The 23,271-nt window shown below is 43.0% G+C and overlaps 1 protein-coding gene across 2 annotated transcripts in view; it reads left to right on the top strand.

Moving 5' to 3' along the window:
* Positions 1-23,271, top strand: part of FAM124A (family with sequence similarity 124 member A) — a 55,945-nt gene that overhangs the window by 19,063 nt on the left and 13,611 nt on the right. For both annotated transcript variants that reach the window (XM_027815902.2, XM_055703194.1), the window contains exons 2-3: positions 1,584-1,615; positions 20,057-20,796. In XM_027815902.2, the coding sequence (XP_027671703.1) occupies positions 1,584-1,615; positions 20,057-20,796 (772 nt within the window). The remainder of the gene's footprint in view (positions 1-1,583; positions 1,616-20,056; positions 20,797-23,271) is intronic.

Below are 23,271 nucleotides of genomic sequence, written 5' to 3'. Positions count from 1 at the left end.
CTTGCTCCTTGTTGTTATTGAAGTGGTTGGGGGTGCAGGTTTTAGCAAAGGAGAAAGCAAGAGAGAGATGCAAGCCCCCATCCGCAACTCTCTCCCCAGAACTGCACAGACCTTTTTCCAAAACTCCAATAACCTCATAGTACTTGACAGTATTTGTGGCAATATTTCCATAGTATTGTGAAAAATTCAGTTTGTGTCATCTTTCACTAGTCCAGCAGGATTGGCAAGAAGAGTTGAGGGTAGTTTCTCATGGTCTGTTTCACCTAAAGTAGCAGTCTTAGCATATGATCTGCAGAACACTGAGTGCTAAGCACGGGGATGACTGTAATTGCTTAAGCTTCTTCTGCAGAGAGATATCCATATTAAAATCAAAAGTGGCCGCTACAGTTATATGGAGTTGATGTCCTTTATTCCCTTGGATGCCTGAGAGCCTAGAGTATGAAGCATCCTGAGAACATGCTTAGGATGGTATCTATTTCCAGACCAATATCTTGGGAGTCAAGGCTCACATGTTTGTTTGTTTTTTATTTAAAGCAATATTGCAAACTTGTTGCAATTATTTATATAAAACAAGCATTTAGGTTTGGATCCAAGAACTGTTACGGCTCCCTGAATGGTTTGCCTGTTATATTCAGGGCACTGCAGGGCTTACATGTGAGTCATTAATTGTGGCAGAGAGCTCCGTTGAGTGGGGTCTGTTCTGGGGAGCCAGCACGTGGAGGGGTGGGGGCTGTGTGACTGTGAGCTCCAAACCCAAACACTCAGAAGTCAGACATAGGGCCTCAGAAGTGGAAATTATTATTTTTTTTTTTAATATTCAGTGAGGGCATATTTGTTTTACCTTAGTATTTCTGAGCCTTTAGGATGTAAACGGGCCATGTCTTAATCAGCCCAGAATCAGGTTTTCAGGAGTTTGGGCTTATATGCAACTGCAAAGTTAATTGCACTGTTGCTGAAAATACTTAACTGCTCTGTATTTCTCATGGGTTATCCAGAATGCTCTGTAGTAGAACCAGTTTTACTGAGAGTTGTCTTGAAGAGGAAAAGTCATTCCTAAAGCAAAAAGCTTTGTCATCTAGATGTTTATATTTGGTAGTCATTTTGTGTCTTCACTGCTAGATGTGACCAAAGAACAATAAAAGCTCTGCTCTTTGAGTAGGGTTCTCTTAAAAAAAAAAAAAAAAAAAAAAAAAGTCTGCAAAACAGCATTTAGAGGACATGAAGTGGGGAAGATGAGGAGCAGAGTCAAAATGTAGTAATTTCTGCTCCTAACCTATGTCTGAAGCAGCCTGTTTTGTTCTTGTAGAGAGCATTCTGAGGTTTAATTTTTACACCTAAAGTTAGGTAGCCTGAATATCGCTTAAATAAAACCCTAATTGCTTTACTCACTCTATGTAGGTGTTTTCAAAATCCATGAGATGCCGGGTTTTCTCTTCAAAACCTGTTCCAGTTATTATCTTAGCACAAAAATAATGCTAAATGGTTGTTGAACTGTTTTAATATGCAATGTGAGTTAGATTTGGTATGTTTTTCATTATCTCTTTTAGATTTAATATGGTCTAACTGAAATCTTTGTCTTGCAGGTCTGAGTACAGCCGTATGTCCTCTACCAGCAGTGAGTATAACTTTGAGAATTTTTTTGAAATTGATTTTCATATTTTCTTTTTTCTAGCTGCTAATATTTATTAACATCAACCTAGTGTTATGATGGAGTTCACTCTGACACAGTAAAGCCCCTGTTCATTCTTTTCTTGGATCTATGTCTAGGAACAGTATGGAAAATTAAACTGGTTGGATGTTTATGACCAAAATACAAGACACGTGTAAAGTCACAAATATTGGAGCTCACAAGAATGCAAGGCAAAATGAGAACAAAATCTGTAAACACGTGGCCAATGTAAATGGGTCCTCCAGCCAAATGAGTTTGCAGTGATGAATGTCATTAGAGCTGGGGGATGCAGGAATACTTGAACACTTATTGTAAGTTGATGCCAAGGAAGCACTTGAGTGCAAATTCTGTGAAGCATTTCTTTGATTTCAGATATGATAGATGCTCTAGTAAATGTCATAATCTTTCTAGATGTTTACTATAGCCAGTTGAATTTCAGGTTATCCAACTGATAAAATGTGAATCCTGGTGTCTGGATTATTTTTTTCTTTTTTTCAGCAATGCAAAATGGCAGTTTTTTAAGGAACAAGGAGTGCTTTTTCAGTCCTTTATCTACCCACTCCAACCATCTTCTCAGTTGTAGGACATACTGTATCCAATGCACTTGGAAATGCAATAGTGCTTATTCATGCACAGCTACTAGTATCTCTGTCTCGTCAAAGTGCAAGGTGATGCCTGTCTCCCTGATTCACATGTAGACGTGAGCTTTATTTATGCCAAGCAGGCAGATCAAAAATTCACAGATGACAAATTGTGTTTTATAATCTGGATCTTTAAGCGCCATGAAAATCAGAGGGGAAGAAAGCTGTCAGTTTTTTCCTCATTCACACATTCTGGCTGAAGCGTGGAGAGGGTTATTTTCCATCTCCCATGGTCTTCAGCGGTGGGCTTTTATTGATTTCAACAAGAGCTGAATCAGACAGTGTTCGTAATGTCTGGCTCCTGAGCTGATGTGACTAGCAGGGAGCTCGCTGTCTTTCCTCCATCTGCTCAGAGTGTGTGTGTGTCTGAGAAAGGAAAATGCTGAACTAAATTCTCTATGAATTCTGTTGTTCAAATAGATTTCTGGATTCCCACTGTCAGACATAATTTTTTAAATGATTGGGAGGCAAAATCCAGGCAATCGACTTTTCTGGGATAGTAAAAGCATATTGGATTTCACTGGTTACACCAGATGTGTGCCCCACCACGCCCTCAGCTCGCAATTTTGGGTGATGGCTTGTGGAGTACGCTGCCAGCTTCCTGTGTTTTTTGGGTGGGGACCCGTAGTTATTTTCCTAGTAGAAATGCTTATTTGGCAGAGAAGTTCAGAAGACAAGGTGTAAGTAGAGTATTTCTCATCTAAAAATCTGGTTTTGGTCCCTTACCAACTTTGCATGACTACTGCCTTCACCTTTTACAAATAAAGGTAACAAATTACATTTGTAAGTCTTTGTTTTTATTACATGAACTGTTTGTAAGTGTAAATTTGGGTTGTGTGGCAGCTACACTGTGTCACATTAACTGTGGTCACCTCAGTGTCTTGCTGACCAGGGCTGTCCAGAATATGTGGGGGTTACAGGGGTATTTCAGCACCAGTAATTTGTCAGTACAAGGAGGTATTATCATTCCAGCAAAGACACAGAAGTTCAGGGGGCAGGACAGTCATCTTCTTTCTCTTTTCTGCTTCCAAGGCAAGTTATATTGATACAGCTTCACAAGTGGCAGCATTTAACTTTGCATTTTGTGGGGTTTGCGTGGTTGGTTTGGTTAGACAGTGCAAGATAACAGAAACAGCTGCGTAAAAGAATTTCAGCAAAATAGAAATGCTTTCGTGTTGGAGGCTGACAGGGGGTGCATAATGCATTTGAAGAAAATATTGTTGGGGAAGAGATACTAGGGGGAAAAAAGGTGATTTGGCCATTTTAATTTCTCTGAGGGAAAGATTCAGCAAGTGATATCATCCATAATACAGAAAGCAGTCTAATCAATGATGCTGTTAGTCCCTAACATAATACAAAGTAAGCTGTTGTAAATTACAAAGCAAAGAACTCTGTTACCTACAGCTGCTTCATCTGAAGCTCCTGTTCTAATGAAGTGGAGTTTATCTAAACCAGAGGGATCATGGGCTAATTTGGTTTTATAGGGGTCTTATTCAGTGGTATCGATGAGGCTTCAATTTCAGCTTTTAATAAAAGAACAACCTTCTAAATTTCTGGATGAACTCCACCGGACGATGGTTTTCCACAGACATGCCAAGAAAAGGATAAGAGAGATTTCACAGGTGAATTAAATACAGCTGCCTATATCACTTGCTGCGATGCCAACAGCCGAACAAACTGCAGGAATTTACACCACTGCAAAAGTAGACGGGAATTCTAGACCCCCCCCAGTCAGAAGTAAAATCTTATTGGGTGCTTTATGGCTGTCATGGGTTAACCCCAGATGACAATTAAGCACCACACAGCCCCTTGCTCGCTCCCCACCCCCCTCCCTGCAGCAGGGTGGGGGACACAATCGAAAAAGTAAAACTGAGCAAACACATGGCTTGAGATAATGACAGTTTAATGGGACAGAAAAGGAGGAAAACAATAGCTATGATCAAAGATTTAGAATATAGAGACAAGTGATGCACAATGCGGTTGCCCACCACCCGCTGACCGATGCCCGGCCAGCTCTGCCCCTGGTTTATATGCTGAGCATGGCACCGTATGGTATGGAATAGCCCTGGGGTCAGCTGGGGCCAGCTGTCCTGGCTGTGTCCCCTCCCAGCTTCTTGTGCCCCCCAGCATGCTCACTGGCAGGGCATGACAAACTGAAAAGTCTTTGACTTATAAAATAACACTTTCTAGCAACAACTAAAAACATCAGTGTGTTATCAACGTGACTGTGCTACTAAATCACTATACCAGCTACTAGGAAGAAATTTAACCCTCTCCCAGCCAAAACCAGGGCAATGCCAATGGAAGGATCATTTTGTACATGCGTTATTTCTAGTACTTATTTTCCCTAAGCATGTGGCAGCAGTTATCATGGGCAGCGTATGCTTCAGCAGTTCAAAGCCCTGCCTGGTGGGTTGATTGGACCTTGGGTCTTATGCCGCATCTCAATTCTTTTCTTCTTTGCTTTTGTGTCCTGGCTGTGGGTAATCCAAAAATGTTTTTTCCTGGCAGCGTTCATCTAATGTTTGTGGCTTTATACAGCAAGTACTTTGAGAGAGAGTACCAAAGTTTGCTGAGTGTGTTTATTTCTGCAAGAAAATGCAGTGGCTATCTGCTGTGAGGGCTCTGCCTATTGTCAGGGTGACTGTGTGCCATTTTGCCTTTTCATATTGGGCAGAGTAAGCAGGCCATGCAAACCTGTCTGCTGGATGCTGGGGTCTGAGGTGGTACATTTTGAAAGGTTCAGCAGTGTGATTCCAAGGAAGAGAAACGCTAAATTTATTTTGACTTCCCCGCCCCGCCTCCCCTGAATTCTGTTGCGTATAGCCACTTTTCCCTTTGTTCTTTAGCAGGAGGTGTGCTTTGTCTTACTAGGATGTTTTGCCTGTTGGTGTGCTCCTCATTAATCTAGGAAATGTATTAAGCTTCTTTTTGCTCATGTTCTCAATTACATTTTCAATTACAGTTTTCAATTACTATTAGGGATCCCTGTTCATACATGAGAGGGAATTGTGCTAGGCACTTTACACACACAGAAGAGACCTTTACCCAAAGTACATAATCCCAAAATATAAAGACCATAGGTGGCATATGGATACAGGCAGTTGGAATCACAAAGAAATAATTAATTGGTGTTGGTCAGCACAATAAGCAACAGTCTCTGCATATCAACATTTTAATTATCTTCAAATTGCTTTGAGCTATGTATTTCAAGGATGATTTTCGACCAGGGAGGAGGAGTTTTAATGGGGACTGCTTATTTCCGCCTCTGCATAATCTTTGCATTTATGATAATGGCTCTTCAGAAAGGCTCAAACCAGGAGTGGGCATTGTGAAGCAAGACTTTTGTGATTTGTAACATTTGAAATATTCCGTACTTTGTTAGGCTCCATACCTCTGGAGCCAGTTGAACCAGGTTGTCTTAGAAATGGTTGTGGAGGTGATTATTCTGCCACCCCCACCCCCCCGACACTTTTCAGCTAGGCAATCAGTAGGGAGCTGTCTAGATACATGTTCGTACCATTCCAGCTACATTGGTAAATGAAACATAAAAGTGGCATTATGGGATAAGATACAAGTTTGTGGCAGATTTTAGAGCATTTGAGACAGTAAAAGTGTGTAGCTTGTAGTGGTTCATGTTGTGCTTCTCAATGAAGTAAAGGGCTTGTCACTCACCTGCTTTGCAGTCGGAAAGCTGGTAATTCGCCTTCCCCTGCTCCCCTGCCTTTCATTTAGCAGCTGGGAAACGATCGAGTCCTGCTAGGGTGCTTTTAAGTTGTTTGTATTCTTCGATGGTAAACCTGAGAGCTGGGATATTAAGATTTTTGTGCATGCTTCCTAACCCATGGAATTTTACCCACTTTCTGGTTCTAAAAATGAAGCGCAAGACAGTTTCTTTTGGCAGATTTAAAAATATGTGAGTTACGGAGCATGTTTCTTTTTAATACATTTTTTCCAGTTTGGCATTCCGTTCCTGTGCTAGTATAAACTCAGATCTTTGTTTTGGGATTTGGTCAGTGTTTTGTCAGTGTTATCTGCATCAGCTCCCTGGGCTGGTTTCGGACTCTGTTTTCTCTGCCAGCATTAAGAGCCCTCATGTGCAAAACTTGCAGTCTTTATGGAGGGCTAGTAAGGGCAAAGTTTCTCTTATTCTTGATTCCAGAAGCAGGGTGAGGTACTAAGGCTGCATCTTACCTCCATGCACTAGCTGTGTGTTGAAATAGGCTGCCCTAATGGCTCTTTGGATGGTAGATTTTATATCCTGAGTGGTGTTTGCTCTTTGTGATGGATCTGGCCATGGGGAATGGGAAATCACCAGCACTACAGTACTTGCTGCTTATGAAAAGCCCCTTGAAACCTGGTGTTTGTGTATGCACCCTGAACTAGTCCAAGATGACATACCCTAATCGATGTCCTTTTTCTTTCAGAGTTATTCCCAGTCTTTTTTTAGGTGCCTAGCAATCCTCATTAAAGACAGTTAGGGTAAGTTAATGGCATGTAGCCAAGTGACAATATTCAAATAAGAAAAAAACCGTTGCCCAAAACCTAGTGCTGTCCTGAACCTGAGGTAAATCTTTGTTTTCTTGGAGCTGCATTACCTTCCTTTGCTGATTCAGCGCTGTATTTACCTGCTCTCATTTTGAGTAACTGTGTTTACTTTGAAGCCAGCTGTGAAATTAAGGCCTCATTAGAAGTAGAGATTATGTTTTTGTATGCACTGTCATTTTGAGGACCCATCAAAAGCTACTTGAGCACCAATGCAGTCCATCAGGTAGGTTGGGAGGGGTCAGCATTAGGCCACCTTGCCCATTGATGCTCAGAGCTTGCCAAGGCACAGTTACATGACAGTTTTCACACCACTTCCATGCTGTGTGCATGTGACAATGTGCTGCTGCTCTCTTTTGCTCTGTTTTGTCTCTTTTTTTTCTCTCTCTCTTTTTTTCCCTCTCACCATGGCATCTGCTTCTTGATGTTACCTGCCAAGAGTCTTCCTCTTCCCTCTTGTTAGATTGTAAGTGTTGTTGGAGGGAAATGTGAAAAGGAAAATGTATCCGTGAATAAAAGAGTCAGATCCAGCCTGAGCACTAGGTCCTTTATAGAGGGGAGCAAAGTCAGTGTCTCTAGAAGTTCTCCCATTTCTAATTTGTAAGAATTTTTGTTACCAAACACTCAGAGATTGAGGGATTGTGTCTCAGAATGGGCACTAACGGAGGTTTTGACAAAAAACAGAAGATGAAGCCTTCCTGGTTGCAGAGGTAATGGGAGCTACTGGAGTGTAAGAATCTATAGTATTAAGCAGACTTATAGGTGCCTTGTAACAATAGCATATGGAAAAATTGCTTCCTGTTACTTGTGTATCATTTCAAAATCTGGCTGCCTTCCCTTTACTGTTAAAGGTGATGGAAACTAACCAGGAGCAGGAAGGGGGCTGGGTTTGATTTGGGCTTTTAAAAATCTGTCAAAAAGCTAAAATTTTGTAATACAATCACCTACTTTAAGTTAGTTTAGTTAAAACTGGTTCTGACCCAGGCACTGCTGGACTGGGTGTCATCTAAGTATATTTCTCCAAACAATGTAATTTAATAAGTGCAAGGATATATTTATATTCTTTTACTGCAATACAAAGGTATAGTGTAGTTTATTGTTTCTTATTTCCACAGAGAACTGAGATGCTTTTACAATGGCTGGCAACAAGCTGTATTAAATACAATTGTAAAAACAATTTACAGGGGGCTTGCCAGCATCATGCTATATTTCCAGAAGGTGTTATTATAAAAGGGAGACTAATTAAAGTATGAGGAAAAATGGAAGAGGAAATTGGACCCAAATCATGTGGAGCTCTTAGCCTGCAGCATCTGTCAATGTTGCAAATTCGGGTATTTTTTATAGCAGTGAAATCTAAAGTGTCAGCTCCTGTGGAAAATACAGTAAACATCTTCTGTATATCTTGCCTGGCCTGTGTTATGCTGCTAGAGGTAAAGAGCAGTGCTGTTTCCTACTGTGGCTGTGTGAAGAAGGAAAATGTTATTGATACATACCGCCCAGCAGTCTTTGGCTGTGCAAAACATGTTTACGGAGCTGCTTGTGATCATGCTGCACCGTGATGAAGGAGCAAAGCTTGCGTACAGGATAGAAAAGTATAGTACCGAACCACAGAAAGTTGAGGTTGGAAGGCACCTTTGGAGACTGTCTAGTCCCAAAAGCTCTGCTGAAAGCAGGGGCAGTGAGAGTGGGTTGCTCAGGGCGATATCCCATTCTGTTCTGAATATCCCCACCGCCTGTCTGGGCAACCTCTTCCAGTAAGTGACCAGCCTCACAGTAAAAAAGGCATTTTCTTGTTTAAAAAGAATTTCCTGTATTTCAGTTTGAATCATCAGCCGAGAGCAACATCAGCAGGCCTTGCTGCTTTCCAGTCCCTAATTTCTCTCTAGGTTGAAGAATTTTTATTCAACTTCCTCCTGTTTCACTATGGTATTTGATCACACAGCACCATTCCCACTCCCAGCCCCATCAGCATCCCAGTCTAATCCACAAGCATCCACAGATGATGCATCCTGATTTTCAGGAGCTGATTTTCAGGACCCTTGCCTATGTCAGGAACAGCATGGAGTTATCACTGCTGACAAGCACCATTGCCTGGAAACTGTGCTAGAGAGCTTGATAGTGAGTTGACATTGTTATTTGCACTTTTACCTTTCAAGAAGTTGAGGTTAGGATGCTGTTCTAGTAGGGAGACAGTGTGTTGAGGTTGGTCTTACTGCATATGGTTGCCCAGGAGCATAAATGTAGAGAGGAAATATCTCCCTAAAGACATGACTAAAGATGGCCAGTGGCCAGAAAGAGAAGATAAAAAAGGAATGAAGCACAGACATGTGTAAGGACATGCACAAATGAATGTGTAACTGTGCTTGAAATCAAATTTAGGTTTGATTTTTGCATGTCAAGTGCGTGGCATTAACCACAAACATGCCCTTCCCCTTGTGAAGGCTGAAGTTCCTGTTTAAATGTATTGTGGCCCACGTTTCTGTTCTTTGTTAAAATCAGAGTTTCACTCTTCGGGATCATTTAGCCTGCACCAAACTGTGTCCCCTACGGTTAAATTACTTCCTACTGGCTTAGTGCTAGCTTGGCATTTCTGTATCAAAGGGGTGTAACTGTACTCTAAACGGTTACTGGATCAGAACTATCAAAAATATGGGCTTGTTGTTTTGTATATTATTTTCTGACCACATGCGGTCAGGGTTTTTTCCTGTTATGTAGACAAAGCAGGTAAAAACTGGGATAGTAATTAAAAAAAAATAATTGTGCATGAATGACAATCTGAATGCTTTTCTAGCTCCTTTTTAAAGCACACATAGTCATAATCAAAACCACAGAGGGCAAATATTTCATCTCTCTCATTACCAAACAGATTCAGAAACAGGAAATCTTTGGTAGACACTGAGCTATCGAGTCCCACAGAATTGTAGCAAAAATTTACAGGAAAGATTTTAGAGAAAGTTAAATTGGATTATTAGGTGATGTGGATTGAATTTCCCTCTGTGGAAGTATTATTGCTGCTGTCCCAGAAAACCACAAGGAGCTAGGCAGTCATTTAGTGGGTCTTCTACTTTAGGCAGTAGATTGCAGGAAAGATGTTGGCATTCCAAGTTCAGCTGGTACAGTGACGAGAATGATGTGGAAAGTGTTGAGACGTCTGTCTGAATTGTTAAAGGCCAGACAGCAAAGCTAAAAAAAAACCTGTCCCATGGCAACTCCTGACTCGGAGGCAGTAGTTGTGGTAGAATGGGAAAAGCCATCTGACTCACTGAGTCAAACGACAAAACACTTGTGAAGGCTGAAGCTATTAAGGCAGTTTCTACTAAACGCATGCTGTCTTGACAGTGCCGACAATTAGTTTCCTCGCTTTATGGCTGCAGTACATTATGGTGGTGCATTTTCTTTAGTTTCAACTTTTAAAAATAAATAAATAGAATTTATTTATGCAAGCTCAGTGGGGAACTGGGACATTTAATAGTTGGTGTGTGCCACATTTTAGAGCAATAGATGTCCACTGCCTGCTTCATTTTTGTTGGTACCACATATTTTTTGATCAGTAGTTTAGGAAAAAAATCTTGCATCTGTAACTTCTAAAAGGTTCAGGAAATGTTTACCAGGCAGCTTCTGTCTGCCACCTTATGGGATCAGGATGAAGCACCAAAGACAAAGCATGCTTTCTATTACCACTTCCCTTTTCCATCAGCTGGGGTGAGGTGGGTCTTTTGAACCACACACTTCTGTCAGCTGAAAGGATTATGAGATACAAAATAGTGTTCCACTACGGTCAAGTCCAAGTGGGTCCTTTGCTGTGTGTTTTTAATTGTCTACAGAGAAACAACCAGGGCAATGCTTGACCATCCCTCATGGTTTGATCCCATTTTTTCTTCAGATGTGTCGAGTATGGATGCTTTGTTGTGGCTTCAGTGTTCCCTCTGGCTGGGTTTCCCTGCCACCTCTTCGTGATACCAGGAAGGTTTGTGCAAAAGTGCAAACTGATTAAAAGAAGTCTACCTGAAAATTAACGTTTTTAGCCAGATCAGTTCTCTGACTGCCACCAGAAGTCACAATCCTGATTACTCCTTCTCTGAGGGCTTCTTTTCAGCCTGTTCAGCAAGCGGTTTCAACTTGCCCCTAGACCTGACACATGGGAAGCACTGGAAACACTTAGCTGGGAATACTAGGGGGGAAGAGTGCCAGCAATGAAGCCTTGAATTGTCTTAAGCCCATCATAAAATCACACTCTCGGTTGAGTATATTGTGTGAGGTATGGACCATTGCTGGACCAAATTTGTCAGCTGCTCAAGTGTACAATGTTTCTTGGTTTCTTTTAAGGCAATGTTCTTTCTGCCCTTTTATAAAAAATGCATTTTTTAGAATCTCAGTTTTACAAGGACAAGGTTCAAAGGTCTTTGAACAGTATGGTGGTGGATGCAGTTTGAATGCTGACACACGTTGTACAGCTTTTGATTTACTGGTGATTGCTGATAGCAGTTTTACTGAGTCACTACACATTGCAACTGTACAATATGATGTTAATAGCAAAGAATGGTATCTAGGTTCTTGCCAAGTACAATGATCCACGTCTGTCTTTAGGAAAATTTTATGATTGGGAAGGGCATGCAACTTGGCAAAGCTTAAACTCTTCTAAAGTGGAAATCTGCAGCCATTTGGAATACTGCTCTGTCAGTGTTTCAGTTTCAGGTCCTCTTGTCTTCCCTACCCTCCCTAAAAGGTGAGGCAACTTTTTTTTTTTTTTTTTAATTCTACATACAATACAAAGCAACGATAAAGCAAATTAATCTAGTAGTTGAGCATTAATAATTAATGCACCTTCCCTGTTTTTCTCTGCTGGACTGAATTTAGCTGCAATATAGGCTGTTATACAAAGTCCTGTGCCTTACCCTGATGGCCCAGGCTAATTCATGCCAGTAGCTTCACTAAACTCACCAAGGCAAATCCTGCGAGCAGCAGCTCACCATTGTGCTTCAGTTCCCTGCTCAGGGGGCTGTGATTACTCTGTCTTCCGAAAGACACAGAATGACAGTTGCCGGCTGTTTTCCACAGATCAGGAATATTTTTCATGGCATCAAAAAAAAAAAAAGTCCTTACTGTTTCTCTTATGGGTATTGGGTTTCCCGTGAAAATTAATCTCCATGCGAAGAAGCCATTTGGGCCTCTAGATGGCAAATAGAGGTAGATTGTGGCTTTTGAGTGAAAGCAGGTGGGACAGCGAAGGCAGTTTGAAGATATCAAATGATGTGGGTCTGTTTCATTTAGGGACACGTGCAGACTGAGAATCAAGACAGCTCTTGAATTGTGGTGAACTGTGTGGGAGGGAAGAGAGGACATGAGAACAGCTGACATCCAGAAGAGTATCCCTGAAGGGTGTAGGATCACACCAGCATTTGGGGGTTCTTGCTTTTCAGCAAATCAGTAGCTAAATCTGTGGTTGAGGAGAGTATTGAAGTAAGACTTCAGCACTTTCTGGAGGGTAAGTAGATTATAAGGAATCTTTTTTTTAATTTGAAATTCTGATTGTTTTTAACACTTCAAGAGCACCATGCAGCAAGACTAAAGAGCTCATGGAGAAGACCACAGCACTGATGGAAAAATCCATATCATCGGGGGTGTTTGTGAGGAGTTGCCAAACAGTTTGCTTGCTTGTAACCATGGTGTAAAAGCACCCACCATGGGTTCCTACAGTTTGTCTGCATGAAGATTCCATATACCTTCTTCTCAGACATGGGTGTCTTTTTTTTTTTTTTTTTCTGGGTGCTTAATATACAGGAAAGCACAGCCCCTGCTTTGGCATGTCTACAGGCTTCATAAAGCCAAGACAGAACACACAGACACAGCAAGAAGGCTCTGCTGTCAGGGACATGGAATTACACAGCCAGAAACACAATGTGGTGCTCCCATCCCTTTCTTTTTAGCATTTTTTTTTTTTTTTGAAGGGAAACATGAAGTGAATGTGTCCCGTCTTTCTTTACAGAGACACTAACTTCACACAGGTTTCATCAGAGCTGGGTGAAAGGCAGCAGGACAAACTGTTGTCTCCATGGAGAAAAAAGGCTGTAATGTGAGTTCAAGTTACCTCTTCTCCTGACCTACAGCTGGACAGTCAGCCCACAGGCAACGCACCCAGACCTTTACACCAAGTGTGAACTACTTCTTGTCAGCCATGCAGTTAGGGGATAAGTGAGAAAGCTGCAGTACTGCGAATGAGGAGATGAGGGAAATAGGGATGGAGAGTTTATCTACGACCTAAGGAGTCCGTGACTCTTTGCCTTGCTATGGGCAGTCAGCAGCCTGACTAAAGGATTCAAAGAAGTTGGTTTTCTAGGGTGTAATGGAAAACATGGCAACTTTCTTCCGTAATGCACATCACAAAAGCACGCCTCGTTTGTTGACAAGGTGGTACAGTAAGATACTAGAACAAGAATAATCTTCATGATAAGCATGTAGGCCCACAAACTTTACCTCCAGTTTTAGTTGCATAGCTGAAGTGCCCAAGATGGAAGTGGAGTTGCTTGGTTCCCACTACACTTGTGGACAGTGGAGAGTGATGTGCCTTATCTGAGGTTTGATTCTGTCTCTCACCATGGACTACAAAAGGAGCCCAGGACAGCTAGCCTCCAGGACAGACAGGAGGGACATCTGTCAGGTACCTAACTTTCTGTGGGATGAATCTGGGCCACAATAGCTTTTGTGTTTCCTATGAAGATGATGTGGGTCCGTCATATGTTTCTGAAAGCAAGCCAAGATGGCAATCTTGGCACCATAGACTATATGACTGCAAACGGGAGAGCGAGGGTCAGGGTGCAGTGGCATGATCAGCTTAAGATGTGTAGCTACACGAGTACCCAGGCCAGCGTAAGGGAGTGGCCAGGAGTGCATGGAGAGGTAAAGGATGTGAAATGGAGTGAGATGGCCCCTTTCAACAGCAGCTTAAGCTGATCATGAAAGGCTACCCTTGGGCAGGTCATGGGAATGTAGCTAGTGGGGGAGGGATGAGAGTTCACTTTGGGCTGTAGCACAGTGGGGAGTTTCAGCAATCACTGCACCATCTAACAGCAAAGGTACCACATGATGAGATCTGCCATTGCCTTTGCTTGATCATGCAAGGCCTCTGTGGGCATTAAGTATCACTTTTTGATAAGATTCATTCTCGCAGGGTTGGCTGCGTGCTGTATACTAAGGGCAATGACACCTCATTAGACTGTTCATATGAATATACCAAAGAAAGCTTTTTATCTCTGTCAGGCAGATAATGGGCTTCATTTCCCAGCTTTATTTTTCACTCAATACTTTTTTTTTTTTGGTTCTTCAGCAACTGAATAACAGCACAGAGAGCCTGTATCATGTGCCTGTCTGGAAGAGCAGGTTGACCGTTTTGCCACACTTGTCAGTATGCTGGTCTGCTGTGTCTATACTATCTTAGCACGGATGGAGGAGTGGGCATCCTGGCACCATTATCTCCATTCAACTGCAGCACCACAGGAAAATGCTGCTCTGATGGGAGTGTGAAAGAGGTTTCTCTTGTCGCTGTGCTGTGCAGAATATCCCCTTTCTTATTGCTTCTGAACACCCTTCATAAGTTTGAGGTGGTGTGCAAAGCAGGGCATGCTGAGAAGCACATTATCCTGCAGCCCTGCATTTGTCAGATGCTATTAAACAGCAGGGAAAGAGAATGGAGGAGCTGGTGAATCTGTCACATCCTGCTTGTTCAAAAGTTTATTGATGCTGCATAATTCATCAAAGCATGACCTGGCAGTGGGTTCTGCTGTCAGAGGTGTCCAGTTACGGCTTCTGTTGCAGCTGCCCATAAGTTGATGCTCCTTGTTTATGAAAATAGCTTTGTCTTTGTGTCTGCCCATGAGCCATTCAGTTAATACACCTAAAATGGTTGGTCTTGCCTTGGACTCGGATGAAATGTGAAGGTCCTGTTCAGTGAGAAATGCTACCATTTTGACATTTCTTTGTGTTTTGTAATGGGACTGAAATAGGGAAATATTGACATTTTCTGCGCAACAGAAATCCCAGGAAGTTTCAACTGGGAAATCTTATAGTGCTTTTTTTCTGACGTTATTTATACAGTGATTTTTTTATATAGATACTTTATTTTTTTTACGTTCCCGCAGTTGAAATATTTTGACTTATGAACAGTGAACAAAATATGCTGATCTGTAATGTTTGGGTTTGAATTATTTCATTAGTCCCTGATAGCAAGTATTTCCTGATAATGAACTCGATGGGAGCTGCAGTTCAGAAGCTTGGTGCGCTCACTCTGACCCTCTCCCGTTGCCTGATTTACATCTCCTGCAGGGCATTGTGCAGTTTGGTCAGGCTGAAATGTGAAATCTTACTGCCTGATGTAGTGATAAAGGAATCTAGTCTGTACAGTGTATAAGACAGGTTCAGGCGCTGGTTCCCATGGAGCAGCGTACCGCAGCAGGAAAATGGAAGTTCACGTTCCAGTGTTCAGTTTCTCAATGCAATATTATGGGTCAGCTAAAAAAGTGATTTATGTCAAGTATTTATGGGTTGAATACTTTCTCTGAGTTTCCTGGATAGAAGATTGAAAATGTAGGTGGCTGGAAAATTGAAAATATCTGCCACAGTTTGGAAATGCACTTTCCCATGCACAAATTGGGGCCAGGGTCCAGTCTGCCTAAAATCTCTCTTTGCCACAGACTCCATCCTAGCTTGCAGGCTTACCGGGTTTGCCTAACCCCATAGGCAACTCTTCATTAAATATCTCCTGGTGAGTTTGAGAGGTCTTTAGGTCCATATCTTGATTCACCAGCACAGGGTTAGGAGAGACATTTCAGGGAAGCGGGTACTTACCTCCTTCCTAAGTTCTGCTACACATTGGTTTTAGGCAGTCGGTGGATTTCCAGCCAAGTCCCCTGGAGAAGCCTGGAAAATTGGATGTTATCAGGACTGCTGAAGGTGGTGACTTCTCCTGAGATAAAAACGTGGTTGGAACACTGCCCTGAACAGGGACAGGTCTTTGTGCAGGGCAGCTGTGGGTGGAATGCAACCTGGGCCTCTCATAGCATGAAGGAGGGACCAGACTGCCAGGTCATGGCCAGAGAACCCAGTAACCACCCTGTTGGAGCCAGGGGTGCAAGAGTCCTGGGCCGAAAAGCAAATGCAAGAGGGAGACTATTCTAACCTAAGGTTATTCAGGTGCCATGGGAGAAAACTCTTGCTCAGTTTTTCTAGGGATGTTTTGCCTCCGGTGTGGTTTGATGAGAAATGTATACATACTCCAGGGAGAAGGAGCTGTAGCTCCAGTTCCCGGTACCTCCAGGTGAGGCTAGCTGCTTCCCAGCTGCTAGGGTTGCTGAGCTGAAGTCATACCTGCTTGTGCCTGCTTTGGGCCAGGAGCCCTGCCCTCCTGGCCAGCTGCAACAAGGGTGGTGTTACCAGATACCCCAGTCTTTATGGCACCTCTCAGGGGTGGTGGCTAGCCCCCCAACCCTCCACCCCAAGGAGGCAGAGCACCATTGCCTCCCACATCAGCCGTGGGTCTTCGTGTCACTAGGTGGCCACTGTTGTCACAGGTGTCCAGTTAGGACCTCTGGCCAGGGGAGGGCTGGGCAGCTCTGGGGCCAAGAGGATTGTCCTCTGCAGGCACCACTGTTCCCTGCAGAGGGAGGAGGGAGGAAACCCAGGGAGGTGGTGGAATCACCATCATGGATGCGGTGCTTGGGGACTAGTTTAGTGGTGACCTTGGCAGTTCTGTATTAACGGCTAGACTTTATGATCTTAAAGGTCTTTTCCAACCTGAATGATTCTATGAAAGGAATTAGGAAGGCAAGATCATCCTCTGCAGGTTTTTCAGAGCCAGCAGCCCCTCTCTCCATGCACTCAGCAGGGGACACAGGCGACCAGGCTAGACAGACAGGTACCTGTCCCATCTGTCCCCAAGACAAGGCAGCTTGAACTTAAGTGAAGTTGTACTGAAATGAGGCAGCTGGCACAGACGGACTTGACAGCACCCACTGCTTTCTGTCAGATTGTCTTTCTGATGAAAAAATACTGGTTTCTGGGCAGGGAAAGGAGGGGAGGAAGAACCACAGGGCAAGACTGCCATTCTGCTTTGCAGGGGTTTCTTTTTTTTCTCCATTCAGCAACACTGCATCAGCAACAAAATAAAAATAATACATAGAGAAGGACCCATCCAAAGCTCAATCATAAAATATCAGGCGACCTTTAGCTCCTAGCTTTAGGACATCAAGTGTGACAGTCCCGCAGCATTTGGGCTGGGTGTTTGCTTTAACCTCTCGTGGACAGTTAATGCTACCTAACAGAGGAGTAAAAAGTTTAGAATTGTAAAATACTCTTTAAATCCTGGTAGTAATTACCTCTTAGCAATATTAGAGCTTTGCCAACTCGAAGAGAACTAATCCCCTTCTGTCACAGGAAAGAAAAAAAATGTAATAGCTGTGAGAACTGTGGAGCTTATTTCCAAATAGATGCCTCAGCATTTTGATATTTTCTGTGGGATTAACTAGTAACACAGGAAGGGTAATACATATGCAGAGCTTTCATTTGCTTCTGTGACAATTTGCCGGGGGCAAATTGAACTGTGTCATGAGAAATGCTGTCGTTTCCTTCCCTTCCTTGCCAGTTGAAGCAAAAAAATCTTGTTAGTAACATAGAAATAATTTGCAACTTATCATCAGTTCAGGGGAAGTTTCTCCTAGCTCCTTGCCTCGTATTTCTGCTTTTCTTATGTTTCTCTTTCACTTACCAAAACAGAAATGGCTGCCACTTCATAAACACAGAAGCCTCGTAATGGAAGGTGTAAAGGTGTTGCAGTAAAAGCATCGTTGCTGGCATAAAACAGATACTGAAGCTCTCTGTACTGATTTGTTAGGTTTTCCCCCTTCAGCATAGTTGCTTCTAGCTCAAAAAAAGGTGATATGCTCTGCTGTATGTATAATCCTAGCTCCTAATGATGGCTTTGTGCCGTGCTTTGGTGGTCTTCTGAGGCAGGCGCTGCGAGCATCTGGTGCTGATGGGCACAGGCAGTGATGGCTGCAGAATACTAATGCTGGGGCTGGCTCCCACAAGGCTCCACTTCTGAAAAATGCTTTAGCCATTCAGCATCCATGCACCATGCTGAGCAACAGGAGGGCAGAAAAGCCATGCTCAGAGATATTTTTTTTTTCAATGCAGAGCAAGAAGCCGACAGGAATGATAGCTCTTTGCTTCACATTGTTGTGCCCAGGCTTCTTTCAGAGCTGCAGTCATTTATATGCATAAATATCAAGCCTTTCACTTGTTGCAGGCTTTGCTAGCATTTGTGTAACAAAGGAAACAGAGGGAGAAAAGAGCTGAACATCTTCTATTCCAGTCTTAGAAAATGAATGACTGCGTAGCTATGGTGATTACTTTTTTCTGGTTTTATTAGATCACTGTCCTCTGCAATTTGTTTTCCTTCCTGTCCTGCTGCCACATGTAAAGGACCATGAGAGGACCTCCCCCCACCCCCCCTTTGTCTTTCTCCCACACTGTGACTATCCATAGGGGATATCTCAAAAAATTACCTACCAGTAACAATTGTCACAGCAAAGCCTCTTGCCATGTACTGACACAGATATTTTTCTTTTTTTGCTTCATATTTTTTTCCTCCATTAAGCATCTGACAAAGCCACTCCACATCACCCATTTCTTGCAGAGGTATGAGAACTCTGCTGTAATTGTATTTTTTGGTTTTTTACTTGATTTTTCTATATCTCCCGCAGGCAAAATGTATGCTTGCTATTTGCTCTGCATACCATATCTTTCTGCAGCTTCTAAACTGAGGCTGGTGGTGTATTTACCAGTCATGTCTGGAAAATGATGCAGTTGCATCCAGCTTTTCTCAGGGTCCTGCAGCTACTGTGTATTGAAAGACAACTAAAATGCACTAATTGAGTAATACTGCTTTTCCATTAAAGCAATTGCTGAAGTATCACAGGAATGTTATTCTGATGCCAGGAGGGAGGAGGGAGAGGTTAGTACTGATTACCAATAGGAGGGGAAGCAGCCTGTGAGACAGTCTCCCTATTAAATGTAGTCTGCACAATGAAAAGCTTGGGAAGCCTTTCTAAGGCTTCACACATTTAGGCTTTGTGCCCAGGCTCAGGGTCACAGACATGGAGGTGGTTTCAGAACACCGCACAGGGGGAACCATTTCTGCAAAAGTATCCAGATTACCTGGATAATTTATTAAATTGTCTTGGATCTTCATTCACATGCATCTCTGTTGGCATGCAACTCCAGCAAAGCAGAAGTGACAGTTTCTCCCCAGCCCTCCAACCAGCCCTTGCTGCGTTTCTGAGCTTTCAAGGAGGTTTCAGGGATAACAACAGATAGAGCCCCTGTGAAGATTCCCAAGGCTAACTACAGGTTTCTTTTTTCCCCCTGAGTTAGTGTAACTTTTTGTGCTTCCTTCTCTTACCACTCTTCCCTAATCTTATAAAAACCTTGAAGCAGTAGTATTATGGTCTTGATGGTCTGAAGATATAAACAGTGCAGGATTTGTAGGGACAAGTAATATCTTTTCCTGAAGAAGGACTTGTGTGCCTGAAGGCTTGTCTGGTTTTTTTCACAACTATATCAGTTGGTCTAATAAAAGATATTACCTCTCCCTACAAACTTTGCCTTTACTTATTAAAACAGTTGCCTCCAGGACACAGAACACTCTTAACTGGGTGAAAAACTCCAACGTCAAGGTGATGGAGTGGAGTTCAATGGTGTGATTTCCATGCCCTGAGCCATCTGGCACAAATTAAAACAAGATGGGATGAACACTCTCCACCCTGATCATTCTGCACATCATTAGTGCCACTTTCACCCCTACTCTATGTCCATACTTTTGTCTTTCCTACCTCTCAGCTGTATGGGGCAGCTCTTACCGAACACAGAAACACATGTTGGGTAATGTCTTTCGGATTCTACCTCAGTAGAAACAGCAACCCTTATGGTATGCTCGATGGAACTTCTCTGTCTTCTGGTTATTTTCTTGGCTGCTATATCTCTGTACATCAGTTCTAGTTTGTTGTAGGTTAGCTTGAAAGAGATGGGGGGGGGGGGGGGGGGGGGGGGAAGCCCAGTGTGACTGAGTAGACTGTTCCTCCTTTAAGGATCACCTAAATATTGACAACCTGGTTACAAATCTTAAAGGTTGCTTTTCTTTTTATACTTTCAGGTGAACTTTCTGTGGAAGGCATACAAGACCCATTCCTTGTTAGTGTACATATTATCACAGATCCGGGTGAATCCAAGACTCTTCAGCAAGCCATTGATAAGCTTCTAGCCTGGATCCATCCAGACCTCCAGCTGTTTCGAGTCTCAGAAAGGCGAGTGCCCAAGGAGCGCAGGAAGCCAAGTAAGGCTGGTGTTTCTCAGCCAGCCCTTGCCATCATTCTGTTTCTGCAGGAAGAATATGGAGAAGAACCCATCTTGCAGCTCCACGAAACCTTTCAGCGGCCACCTTGGCATTACCACCACACAGAGCGAGTGCATGGGAAGTTCCTCCCTTACATGCCATGCAGCCAGGACTTTTACACCTTGGCTCCAGAGACTCCTCTCTGGGCCATTCGCCCAGTGCACTACGGGAAAGAAATTATCCGCTTCACTATATACTGCAGGAGTGAAAACTTTGTTGACATTCTGAAACTGTACGAATTAATACTGAAAAGACCAGTATGTCAGAAAAAAGTGGACTTCTGTGTTTTTCCTGTCTATTCTAACATGGAAATAGACATTCAGTTTTCTTTAAAAAAACTTCCGAAGGGCCAGGTGCCAATGCCAACAGAGTCAGCGGTGCTGGAGTTCAGAGTGAAAGATGTGGGGCAGCTTGTGCCTCTCTTGCCCAACCCTTGCAGCCCCATCAGTGAAGGCAGGTGGCAGACGGAAGACCACGATGGAAATAGGATACTTTTGCAGGTAAGTTCAGTACCCAGAGAAACAGAAACACATTTACTGGTTTTGTGCAGGAGAGCTTAAGCTGCAATGGCAGCCAGGAAAGGAGGCTTTTCTTTTTGCTCTATCCTAGATGAAAGAGCCAGGACAGTACTGCTAAAGAAAGAACCTGAAACCCCTTGCTGTGTGTATAACTGATCAGGAAAGCAGTTGGTGATACTCACCAGATACCCGTCAACCTCAGCTTATGCAAAGAGCAGTGCGAGATGAGGTAGCTGTTTAAAACAATGAGGAGGCAAGGAATTATGAGCCTGAGTGGAGAAATGATGGCTAGTGGGTGTAGTGTTATAAGAAATACAGGCACAGAACCAACAGAGGTTTATAAGATAGCTCTCTGTTATTAGGTTTTTATGGAAGACAAACAGAATTTCTGATGGTACTCATTATTTTATATATGTGATAGTACTCATATATATGTAGCATCACAGGGTGACAAACTGATTCTCTTTCGCACAGTGATTGTCAGGTGGTGAAGGAAAAGAAATGCACCCTGAAGAGCAGCCCGAGAGAGACATTCCCACAGACGCTCTTCTTGAACTAATCTCAAGTGCTTGTAACCAAGTGCTGAAAGAGAGTTTATTCGTTAGGACATCCGTAGGCACGATATCTGGGCAATGTATCAGCATGCTCTGCTTCACTACGCCATATCCAAGGGAGATAAAGGGGATAACAACCAGCAAGCTTTTAATAGCTGCCTGCCCTGCAAATGGGGTATCTGTGGCAATCCAGAGCCAGGCTAATGTGCATTCCTGCGCTGCAGAGGTATTTACTGCTGCTTAACATTTGAATCATGTTGCACCTTTGGAAAGTTGTTGTTCAGATTTCAAAGAAGAGTGTTTTGTTAGAGTGAATTGCATTTATGAAGCTTATCAAATTGCCTGACCTTGTTTCTGTGTGCCATCCTTCCACTGTACAGACCTCCCGGTGTGCACAGAGGTATGTACCACCCCACCCCCAGCACAGTGCCTCTGGGTTTGTAGCTCCTGGGACTGAAAATCCAGGTACATGGGGCTTCTGTGTGCTGGTAAGTCACGTCCAGGTGGTGGTAAAAACTTTTGTGCCACTTTGCAGATGCCACCCGCAGAGGAACCCCATGCCAGAGGTGAACAGAATGTGTCCAGGACTCGGGAGGCAATTCAGCTTCCCTGCCCATCTGCCAAGACAGTCACCGGTTTGTCACGGTTGTTGCTCGCACTGTAAGCATACCTGTGCTAGCCTGAGATAACCTGTAAACTCAAGCTTACAAGAGCCATCACAAACCTTTTACAGAGAAACCACATGCACTTGTGGCCTTTTTCCCTGTTCTTTTTCAGGAGGTTTCTGCTATGTTATATAACTTTGGTTTATGGCATCTTGCATTGGCTTCAAGTAAATTGAAGGGAAGGGTAAAAAAAAATAAATAAATAGGGCTTCTAAATAAGGCTTTCAATTTCAAAACAGGGAATTTTCAGAAATAACAGGTGCCAGACAGTACGGAGGTGAAACAAGACTTGCTGAACAGCAGGCTGAAGTAAACCCTTCAAAGAAAATTGGAATAAGATTTTAGCCATATGCACTAAAAGAGTGAAAGCCTGCTAAGCATGACCTCCAAGTGAAATTAATTTTTACTTCTGTTTTCGCTGAGGATGTTGATGCTGAACAGGAAGGCAAAATGGCAAATGGGAATGAAGTTACAGAAGTGGAAATTATCACACTGGAAGTGTGGCAGAGCAAAAGAAGTTTAATGTATGCAAAATGGGGGGAAACCAGAAACTTTGGATCTAACTTATGCTATTGTAAGTCATGAAGACTAGGTCTTGGTATACAGGTTTTAAACAAGTCTGTACAGTCAGAAGTAGAGCTCTGTAACTAAACCAAAGGGAAAATGTCCTGTTTGTACTCAGATGACTACAAGCCACCAGTGCAATATGGACATGAAAAGAGATGTGCAGTCTCTGGTGTGTTAGTATCCCTTAAGGAGTATGGGAAGTGCTTGTGCTATTGCACAAGGTCCCACAGGCCTCACCTGTCTTCAGCCCTGGGCTCCAGAGAGGGGTGGGTGCAGGGAAAGGCTCTCCCCCCATGCAGAGGAACGGAGAGACAGTCTTACAAATGGAAACTGGAAGATAGGGTCATCTGAGCCTAACCAAAGGAAGTCTGCAGGGAGCTCTGACTGTGCTTGGAAACTATACCAGAAGGCAAATGACAGGAATGAGAAAAAACGGTCGTTTCACTAAATGATTCTTCTGGCACAGGAACAAAAAGCTGTGGATAAACAGATCTGAGTTGGCAGTTGTACATACTGATGGCCAACTACGTAACAGCCTCCCAGCAGATGCAAACAGGTTAATACCTAATTCAAGACAGGATGGTCACTTAAGGAAAAGGGATTATACAGCAGAGCACAGGTGTAAGAAACACTGGATTTGGTGATCCATGGACTCATATTCTTTTAACTTG

This window comes from Falco cherrug, chromosome 2 (genome assembly GCF_023634085.1).
Source record: "Falco cherrug isolate bFalChe1 chromosome 2, bFalChe1.pri, whole genome shotgun sequence".
Lineage (NCBI taxonomy): Eukaryota > Metazoa > Chordata > Aves > Falconiformes > Falconidae > Falco > Falco cherrug.
Note: the sequence above shows the minus strand (reverse complement) of the source record. Positions and strands in the feature narration are given on the sequence as shown.